An 11,430-nucleotide genomic window follows, 5' to 3' on the forward strand; every position below is an offset into this window, starting at 1 on the left:
AAAATACACTTCGCTTAGAATTTTCTCAATGGTAATAATAATAATTCACGATCGAAGCTCCGAGTAATTTAGTACAATGTTTCCTAAGCTGGATTGGAAAATATACTTCTCGTGGAATTGTATTAGGTTGTCCTAAAAGTTTCTTTCGTGAGTTGCGTTCAATTATTTTCTGTGACAGTGTTTGTATAAATAGACAATCTAATTTCATAGATATTCGCGTTGTAACAGTAATGGAGCAAAATGAATCGTGCACAATTCAGTAATGTAACATAAAACATAAGCTATTGTGCATGTATTACTTATTAATAAAGCGAAAGAAACTTTTTGGACAACCTAATATTAATGGCAACGATAGATAGAAATATGGATTCTAATTCAATAAATAGAAAATTCACGATTCACTCACCATCGTCTCCATCGTAGCTGAAGTTACCGTAGACGAGGCCTGAAAGAAAAGCAAACAAGATGAACATAGGCAATTTGCACATTATCGCGAGTGCTATAAATTTTCTTGTTAGATCGAATCCTGCTAATAATTAAACATCGCGTTCACGTGTAATTTACCGGCAATCGTGGGAGTTTTATTATACTATCGGAATTGAATCCTGGACGATTACACAAAAAAAAAAAGAACTATAGTCAAGATACAGAATAAGTTAACGAAGACCATTGCGTCACAATGCTATTTCACGTAACGCGTTAAGTATTAGCGGAATTAGACAAAGTTAACAATTTAAAAAAAAAAGTGATATAAGAAATGACGTTGTATATAGAGTATACCGACAGAATAATTTAGAATAATACACGGAAATATAAAACAATGCAGCATAATACAGTATAATACAGAAGAACGCAGATTGTATAGTAAAATGGCTCGTTGTTGTACATAGAATAACTAATATTGTATTGTATAAAAAAGTTATACAATATAGACTAACAAGTATTGTATTGTATTTCTTGCAAGACAAGAACCCGGAAGTGCCGGAAAATACAATCCGCGCCACTCGAATTAAAAGATTGAAAATTGCGACAGGTACGCGAACAATGCTCGTCCAAGCTGTAAACACGAGGACAGGCCTAACAATAATATCAGGCCGCGGCGTGAAGCGTCTCGATAGTCCAGTGAAAGTCGATTCGCGAAAGATACAAGCTGGCATTGCATTCAGCTCGTCACAGATGAATTATTCTAGCCTCCTTATTAGAGGTTGTTGCCGCGGCTCGAGCCGCCTTTCAAGGAACAATATCGATTCGGTACGAATTCGATTCCGAGTCTTTACATACCTTTACCTCCACATTCCAGTCAATTATTTACTGTTTTCGATAATATGTGACTACCCTACATTCTATTGAATAATGAAATGCAAGCTCCGCGTATGCAATAATTACAAGCTACTTTTTTTATATGAAAATTGGTCGCGAAGTAAGTACGCGATGAAGCGAGAGGAATAATTCTTGTCCAGGTAAAGATTCGGAGTAACTGATGATGAACGATCGAATTAATTAGATTCGATTTACTCGCGTAAACGAAAGCAAAGGAAACTCGAAATATGTAAACGTTGTGTACTTGTGTTCCCGATTCTCAAAGGTCATTTCATATCTAGCTTGTGATTTTCCTAATGACAGTAACGACAGTGGTATAGTACGAAGAAGCAAAAACGCTCGTTAGGTTTTACTTAACCTTTGAAACGAAAACTTAATGAAACTTAACGTGAAAACGAGTACAATGTGAATCAACGTTGTCCGATACGTTGATATGGTCGTAATGTTCACACGAACAACAAGAACGATCAGAATTGAAAATGTTTTCAAAGATGAAGTTCGACGTTAATAGAATACTATAATTAATGTTTCGCGTATGACTCCGACTTTGTCAACAACTGATATTTGATGTCACCTTGTCACGTTTTTATTTCCCAAAGGTCAACTCGTATCACCCTTATAATTTTCTTATAACAGCAACAAAAGTTTGCAGTCTTGTACGAGTAGAGTCACTCACACGAATCAACGTATCTACTACGGCATAAAACAACAAAGTTATACTACTTGTTTGATAGAAGCTGACCTTTACGAAATGGAAAGAAAACGAGACGGTAGTTTGCCTCGATGGAAAATTGCCATGCATAAATCACAAACGACAGTACCACGAATGAGAATACAATTTACTTTATCGTACATTTTTTATACCATTAAAGCATATTAAATTTAAAAGTATATACTAATTTGATAAGAAGCGACGTAATTGATCGACTCGATTGGAGTCGTATAATTCCATTAACAGAAATACGACATTGATAAAAGTCAGATTAAAGTATCACAAAGGAGAGATGCGTCGTCATGGGAATACCCTGATTAGCTAAAGTGATTAACGTAGCGTCACGTTATGGGTAATTCATGATCGAATGATAAATCTCCGTCGTCCACAGTGGAAAAACGAAGCCGACCACTTCCTTACGCACAGTAAAGACTCTTCGCGATTACCGGTTAATGAGTCAGACTGGTAAAGTTCCCTTCCCCTATCGACGTAGATTACTATACCGCTTGCGAACTGTTTCCAGGTCCAACGCACATGCTCGACACGTGCGTCGAATTGCGATGGTTCGCTTAGGACGGGGACGTCGTCTCAGAGGACGAGGATGCCTTAGCAGGAGGTCCTTACGTTTGCTCTTCGAGGACTGTAAGCCGATATCAACCGAATGTCGTTCGACGTCATTCGTGTCCTTTACTCCGACACGCATTTTGTCGCAGATGCGACGAATGCTGGAAAAATGCAAAACGAGGGCACGTGAACGGCACAACGATATGTGCGTCATGTGCATGGGGCACAAAAAGATCACGTACACGAGGCGTAAGAAGCGTGAATCATTAGAAGGTAAAAACTTCCAATTTCTTCGGCGCTCTGATCGATACCGATAATTTAAACATGACGTTCGTTTCAAGAGCAAGGTGATTACGGTCGCGGTAACCCTGAATTATGCATTTTATTTGATTCTGCGTAAAGAAGCCGTGTACTAGGTGCTTGTGAGCTCGGATGATTATTTCATTTTCTAGTCTTCATATTTGGTGATTTCGAGGGACCAAACGAAATTTCGACGATCGAGGCTTAATTATTCTTATTCAGACTCGGAAACGCCTCTTTTTAAAGTTTTTCTTTTTCTTTTTGCTGAACGCTCGTATTGCATTTTAAAATATTTCCAATTGCATGCCTCGATCGAACAAAGTCATTCGAATCGCTGATTACTTCCAGAGGAGTATTACAGTGCTCCGCTACAATTTCATGCTGTTACACGTTTCAGGTTTATGATGACTCCACGGTTGCGCAACCGGAGTTTAATAACCCTTTGATATCTTTTATATCCCAATGACTGTTGATCATTGTACTGGTTGCGTAGTTACTTGTGATGACAGGAAGAATCTGTTCGATGCGGGAGGGAGGGAGGGGGGGGCTGTTTTTCTTATAAAAGGAGAAACGTGTTTCAGAGTCACGGTCCCCGAAATTTCTAGGCCATCGGATGGCTCTTAGTGACTCGATATCCTTTTTCACTAGAAAAAGGATTCGCTAGAAAGTATTCGATGGTGATTCATATTCAATTAGTGACACATTTTTTAATGAAATTTCGTACGAGCTCTCGAAATTTCTTTCTTTCCTTTTACTGTTTGTCGATATTTAATCGAGCCCCTCCACCTCCTCTACCGAAAATAGAGGCCAATAACTTACGTAAAATTTATCAGTTACTCGATTGTCCATACGTTAATTCGTTACCTTTAATGCGTTTCGATGACCACGCGATAGAGATTACCTCCGAAATAGATTAATCGTTCCTCGTATGCTGCTTTCATCATCGAGTGCAGTCTAGAGTTTCATTTATCATTCGCAAAGGAAGGTGTTACGTTACAAGTTTGCAGATCGCGTATGGAGGATGTCTCAGCAGAAAAGTAAAACGCTGCGGTAACGAACCGTTTATAACAATCGAAAATACGTACAATATTATCACACCGAACGTCGTTTAATTTTGCCACGCTTTAACGCATACGTGACACATTAAACAACATTTTACAGTTCACTACTATTCATTCCTATCCCGTTCTACTCGAATGTGTACACGTCGCAAATCTATCAAATAAATATTATTTTCATGTTTCAACCGGCTTATCAACATGGTAACGCGACTCGTGGGAACCCTTTACCAACCGTAATATATCAATTCACGGGGCGTGTATGGGCATTGCGATATATGCAAATATTTAAAATATCTATGCTCGCACGACGTTCCCTCGAAACGACCGCACCCCAACGATCTATCAATGCCTTGTGCGTTCGTCTTCGAAACGCCATGTAGAGCACACACGAGCCAAAGCGTGTGCTCGATTGACGCTAATGCCGTATGTATAAAGGTAATTTTAACGTATCAGCGATTGCACGTGTGGCCATTTCGCGCTGGTCGTAAATCAGTCGCACGCTGTACGATTTCGAAATCTCTGACGTTCGACGACATAGTATACTGGAGGAATTATGGTAGCTACTGGGTAGTACTCACGGGTAGAACTAATCGCGATTAAAATTTGTAGAGAAAGGTTGCTTCTAATATTCTTATTATAAAAGAAAGATTTATTTCACAAACAGTTGGGTGAAATTTATTATTAGAGGCAACCTTTACGGCGCATCAGCGTCAAGATGCCCTGACAGTATCGAAATCACGATCTCCAGCGCGAAACTAGCGCGCATGCGCGTCAATCCCGCGCGCCTCGAGGGAAATCACCGCGTAACGGGGTTTTCAAACACGGAATCGATTCGATCACCTCGGCCAGCCAATGACACTCTCGGTCCGCGCGAGCGCTCCTCGCTTTTGGCGCGTTTTTTCCCCTCCCGTTGTCGATTGCGCAACACGTGGCATGCGGCAAATTGAGCAAAATTTTTATAGACATTACACATATCTTTCCGGAGCACGTAACTCGAGCGATAATGAAGCCGTAGCGATTTGATGTTGCGATTCTTCCGCTCGGTTTCTTTCCTGCGGACGTCCTTCCGACGGAAAATTGCACGTAATGATTCCTTCAACGAATATGGCTTTTTCCGATGTTGAATAGGCTCTTCGCGGTCTCTTTGTTTCTGTCGCTTACGCCTCGCTTCTTCCATCAGCCAAAAGTCCGTCGCGCGTTCGGTTCATGTTCGACCGTCCTATTCAGTCAAGGATGTTTTTATTAACTCCTAAATTCCAGAAATAAGCTCCAAATTCATTTTTTAGTTAGCAATTAATTTTTGTGAATCGTTCCGTTTCGTTTCCAGTGAATATATTTTCTTCCTTTTTATCGAAGTAACGTTATTTAATCGAATCTGTTCACGATACACTGTCGCTAAACAACTGGGCAAGCATGAATAAATTCTGCGCGTTGCAACGATCAAATATGTTACACAATTCCAGGAGCGCTTTCATCTTCGAGTTACGCGCCTTGGAAATTGCACCTCGTCGAGATGATTTCGCAGCGGCTGTTAAAGCACGTGACAGTTATTTTATATCGCTTAGACAGTGGTGTGTTTCGTTATCTTCGTTAGCCGCCGAATAGCGTCAAGAATGAGAGTGTTGGTCCTTGCTCGAGGAATCCATTTTAAACGCTTCCTCTGACGTGCAACAGTAACGAGCTATAACACGGAAAGAAAACATTTCCGGACGTACGTTTCTATTTCTATCATTACAATAAGCAGAATATATTCTTGACGTTTCGCCATTTATTTTTGGAACGATCTCTCTAAATATTTGCGCTCTATCAAACGAGCGGAGAGAAGTGCTATCGATCGATCGATTTATTTAGTTATTCCGATACAAATAATTAAAGTATCAACAGTGTTAATTTAACACCAAACCTACCGACATACATTTGTAGCTACTTTTACTATAACTGGACAAATAACTAGTTTCAACCCTTTGAATTCCACTCGTTTCTCTTTTAAAAATTCAGTGTATCAAGTTCAAATTCGCCATAAATCAGTAGAAAAGAATAATTTAACTCCAATGCGAATGATGTTCATTTTTTTGTCTAATTGCGGTGTTGGTTCTGTGAAGGTAGAACGAAGGAGTCGGGCTTATACATGATTAGGTGACCCGAGGACTTGTGAGAAATGCGCAAACGCTCGATGTCCCTCTAGTGGCGAGGACAGGAGGTGCCACCACATTAACATACTTATTTTAATTTTGATTTCCAATTCTGCTTGATAATTCTCGATACGGCGCGTTTTTAAGTATTCTGACGCATTCGTTCGTCGATTATTTTAGACGGTGGTCTATTGTGCCGGTTTATCAAACGACCGAAATCGCGTCGCGATATTCGGAGATATTGCTGTCCACTTCTTCCGAGGTTAAACGACGGTGTGTTTATCTAGCGTGATCGGCCAAGTTCGTGGCGTGATATTTATCAGTAAATTGTAGCGTACAGGAAACGCGAGGCGAAAATTCTTTTTTTATAGCTGCCACAAAGAGGGCTTATGTAGTTCACCGATCCCTCGCGTCGTTTTATTGTCACAACCGTCGATGATTGCGAAATTCCACGTTGAAGTACCTGAGGGGGACCCAGAAAGTATTTTAAGGCATCGCGGTAAACGCGTCTAGGTGGCCAGGCTATTGGCAACCCGGTATCGAAACTCGAATCTCGTCTCTTCAATTACATTCAACGTTAATCAGCTGCAATTCCCGGGATCTTCGTGCGAAATAAAATCGTTGCGAACGTACCTAAAAATATTGAGCCTAAATAGGAATTTATTTTACTTTGAAAATATTACAATACGAACTGTTATCAATAGTAATTTACACGTTATATTAGAGAGACCAAAAAGGTAATCGAAATGTCGTCGACTTGGAAAAGTTTTTCAATGAAAAATCGAAGGACTTTTCTAAAAAGGGAATCGAACAACTTTTTACAAAATAACGAGTCCTTGAAAATATTAGAAAATGATGGAAATTATTTTGACGTTTAGTATTTAAGATTTCTTTATTAAATAAATGTTTTTCGCCAGGAAACGAAAATTCTTGTAGTTTCTGCGCACATTTGAACTTCCTAAAAGTGCATAAAGATCCGCATTCTGACCAATCGTCATTGGCTGCTATTTGGAAGAATTCTCGGAGACCAGGAGGGTTAACCACTTAATAAATTATCACTTATCGTCGACGACTACGAGCGCAACGTTTGACCGTTCGACCGTTATCCGTGTTTCTCGTTCGATTGAAATGCAAAACCTTTTATATCTCCGCGACGAAGATAAGTGGACCTACGACGGTTTCATAATAGACGGCTCAATTTTCGCGCAGCGAGCGCGAAGACGCTAAACGCGACCGCGTGGAAATTGACGAAAACGTCGTCCGACAGTTTCGATTTCTCTCGAGGAACGTCGTATTAACTCATTTTATTCTAATCGCTGGATTACATGCGATCGTGCCACCCTGCGGACTAATATGAAAGCAGATTTCATTCTACGGATTGCCAATTTCTCTAAAAAAATTCATTTCATTTCATTCATCTCACACCGACTAGATCGTTGCAGTGAATTCGCTAAAAAAAAAAGAAAATGGAGCACAAAATTGATCCAATAAAAAGATCCTGTCTTGTTATTTTGTAAAAAGTAGGATAAGTATAATAAATGAAAATTATAATGGTAATTAATGTATATCGTATATATTATAATAATTATATGAGCATATAAATATTTATTTATTTATTTATTACTATTTAATAATTGCCCGTGAGTGGACAAATCGTACACTTTGAAAATGTTGCAGTTTAATTATTGCATCAAACAAATCTCGTTCGAATATTTCCTCCTCTTATGAAACTCTCTCTCTCTCTCTCTCTCTCTTCTCTTGAGGAAATGTGAAAATGCATAATCCAGAAAATCGATTAAAAACATCCCGAAACCTTTTTACGCTACTCGCGTTGATGTTCGCGGGTGAAACGTTACGTAAATTCGATCATGCCCGCCGTACAGCCAAAACTTATTTATACCGTGGTAAGATTTATTAACATACGTATATATCGAATCGGTGGCGGATCTCGTACATTCGCGTAGACACGTGCAACACACCGTTACGTAAGTTTCGTATTTGTGACATTGTTGTCGAAAGCTGATTAGATTTGTCCTCCGTAAGTAATTATTACAACTGAATACTCGCCGATACGTGAAATTGTTTTTGCGGAATTCTAATTGTTTACAACAATTAACGAGTCGAGCTGGTATTGATGCGACTGCGAAGACTATCGCTTTGCGACGCGAGTAAAATGTTGCTTGTAAAGGCCAATGACGAATGACAAAATGTAGCGACTTAATGACGCTATATTTTTTTAATAATTGTCTTCATGGAAATGCTATACCCAGAGAGGATCGTACTGCCTTGTGATCGAAACCACGTGAATAAAGAATTGGATTCGTTCCGCGGTGCTTAAACAATTTAAATAAATACTTCACTTCTTTTGATTACGATTTTAAGAAATTTCAGAAATTCCAAAAATGTGGAAACTTAAATCTTTCAAGTGGAGCCCCTTTGAAGCGTAAAAATTTCTTTAAAATAAAAATAATTTCAAGTATATACATCATGGAATATAATATTATTAATAAACTAGTAATGAAAATAATGGAAAAATCATACGACTTATTTCATACTATATATTGTCCAGCTCGTTCTAACACGAGCTAGTTATAAGCCTATTTCGATTATTTCTATTATTAGCTCAATATCAATATATGCTACATTTTTCATAATCAGTATTCTCCTGATTATTGTATGAAGCTACGCTTCACCAACAGGACTGCAATTGCCCCTTCTTTTTTTCTACCTTCATTTTATTTTATATCCTATTATTTTATTTGTAAATTAATTTTCTTTTCACCGAAAGCGCGCAGGATTTCTTTAAACAAATATCTCCAAGCGACGCCCAGTTTTCACATTTCGCGAATTTTACTTAACCATTGCAGTCGCACGCGTCTCGTCCGCGCTTCCGTGTCGAATTCTTCGACAATGTTCTAATTGTCGTTTACATACTGCCCCGCAATGCAAGGGCTGAGTTGTACGTGGATCGACCACGTCCCGCTGTCTCGCTATGAATTTCAATCGGTTCCGTGATATTAATAATAAGCATTATTAACACAGAGTCATCGAGCGTGGTAACGGTTATCGAAAATGTTGCACGTATCGTAACTTATCGTGTAACTTTTTATTTTAGGTCAGTTTGTCGCGAGGATCAAGTGTTAGCAGTGTTGAACTTTTGGTGGCAATGACTTCTTCGAATAATGTCACTCAGCCGCGTATTTTTTTCGTAAATTGTCGTCATTTATATCGATGAAAATATTAAAAAAATTCACGAAGCAGTGGTTGTAAAAGCGTTCGTGTGTTAGTAATACTGAGTTTTTAATTTCTGTTTGTCGAATTAAGAATTGTCATCCTAATTGTGACAACTGTTTATAATTAATTTTCATTGAAATTACTGAGGCTGACAAACGTATTTTCTTTTCCTTTTTGTACGCTTAGAGGGAGAATCGAGATTTCTCTTTCAAGAAGGAAGAGACCGGAGATGGGCAAAATATTCAAGACAATTTATTCGAATGACAGATGATTTATGAAAACAGCGTGTAGTGATTTATTCTCAACGTGTATTCCACCGAACAATTAATGAGGTAAGCTTTTACTTGCCCAACGTGAAATATTATTTAAAAATGCAGGTTGCCCGTGCAGGAATTTCTATTTTCAATAATATACTTCAATGCGACATTATAAATGTAATAAAATTATTTTTATAATCCGTATATGTAAATTGACAGAAAATTTTCTAAACTGGTGAATAACTAAATCACAGATAGAAATTTATATTATTTTAAATAATAATACTTGTACGAACTACCTGCATTTTTATTCTGCATTTAAATTTTCATTCTATACATTAAATAATAATACAAAATAAAACACCCCAAATCACAATTTTCATTGAAGAATCAGCCCCTAAAATTGCATTGAATTGCATAGAATTGCAATTCAAATTTCGAAATGTATAATAATTCGATCCCACAGTTTAGATTGTAATTAGATCCAAACAACGCGCACGTATGACAATTTTCATTGAAGAATCAGCCTAGAAAGTAGCCCACGCTTTCATTCTATACTTCGCGTCATAATACCAAATAAAACGACACAAATCGCAATTTTTATCGACGAACTAGCCTCGAAAGTAGTCCACACTTAATTACCCATCCGAAACGCGTCCAGTGTAATTTATATTTCTAAATACAATTCAATCCTGCATTCTATACTTCAGATCGTGATACAAAATAAAACAACAGAAATCACAATTTTCACCGAAGAACCCAGCCCCTAAACACGTTCGAATCGCGTGCAATTTATATTTCTAAACACATAGTAATTCGATCCCACAGTTTCGATTCTAATTGAAAGCAAATAATGCACGCGGATCGTAATTTTCATTGAAGGATCAGTCAGGAAAGTAGCCCAACGTTTGGTCCGTTACTCGTACGCGTTTGTTTAGCTTAGAAATTCGCCAATGAGAGGAACTTACTCGAGAAGAAAAGTGGTCCAAGCGTGAAGATCAAGAGGGTCATGATCGGAGGCAACAGTCACTGTTCACAACGCGTCGAAGCTTCTTCAACACAGTCGTCAACGACGCGAGGCTACCTATGAAATGCGAATACTCTGTTACGGTCGGTGGTCGACTGAGCACTGTCCGCCTGTCGGCTATGTTAAATAAGAGACCAACCGCTTTTATTTCGCGGTAGCCTATCGACTCTGCACAAATTTAATAGCGACACGGAGACGAAGAAGCTCACCGATACCGAACCAGCTGCCGATATGAAAGTCTGCGCCGAGGGGGAGATGACTAGGCCCCCTAAAGTACATTTCTATGAGTCACCTTTCCATCTCGAAAATCCCCCCGACGATCCTGGAAACCGATACGGATGGGCGATTTCGCGAAAACTCGCTTCGGGTACGCGGCGCAGGCGGTTCAACGACTTCGTTGTTCGTCGAGACTTCGTGTTAACAAACAGATCGAAAATAAACACGAAAGGGTCGAGAACGAGTAAGTTTGTTGGCAATTGGACTTTAAGCAGGCCATCGACTTATTTCTTCGGCGCTTTGACCGAATAAACAGCTTTGGTATTGCGCGAAGTGACGGATGCGATGCGGCAAGAAAGGGGGGCTGGGGGTTCCTTTTTTTTTTAAGCGAAAGGAACGTAGTTTAATTAAAGTGAAATTAAAGCGTAGAATTTGTATCATTCTTGGAGATGGGGTTCTTGAAATTTTTGAATCTTTTTGTGAGTTTTGGGTCGTTACTTCTTTGAGCTCTTCTAGGTTCCCCACTTCGAATATTTTTTTGAGTTTTGGGTCGCCACTTCTTTGAGCTCTTCTAGGTTCCCCACTTCGAATATTTTTTTGAGTTTTG

General features: G+C 38.9%; 1 protein-coding gene across 1 annotated transcript in view; it reads right to left on the reverse strand.

Moving 5' to 3' along the window:
* LOC128875117 (carbonic anhydrase 7-like) overlaps positions 1 to 10,755 on the reverse strand; it is a 22,176-nt gene extending 11,421 nt beyond the window's left edge. Inside the window, exons 1-2 of the mRNA XM_054120474.1 lie at positions 10,549 to 10,755; positions 407 to 445 (exon numbers count right to left, since the gene is read on the reverse strand). Coding sequence (XP_053976449.1) covers positions 407 to 445; positions 10,549 to 10,591 — 82 coding nt within the window. The 5' untranslated portion in view covers positions 10,592 to 10,755. The remainder of the gene's footprint in view (positions 1 to 406; positions 446 to 10,548) is intronic.
* Between the last annotated feature and the right edge of the window lie 675 nt (positions 10,756 to 11,430).

The sequence above is a fragment of the Hylaeus volcanicus genome, chromosome 4, assembly GCF_026283585.1.
Source record: "Hylaeus volcanicus isolate JK05 chromosome 4, UHH_iyHylVolc1.0_haploid, whole genome shotgun sequence".
Lineage (NCBI taxonomy): Eukaryota > Metazoa > Arthropoda > Insecta > Hymenoptera > Colletidae > Hylaeus > Hylaeus volcanicus.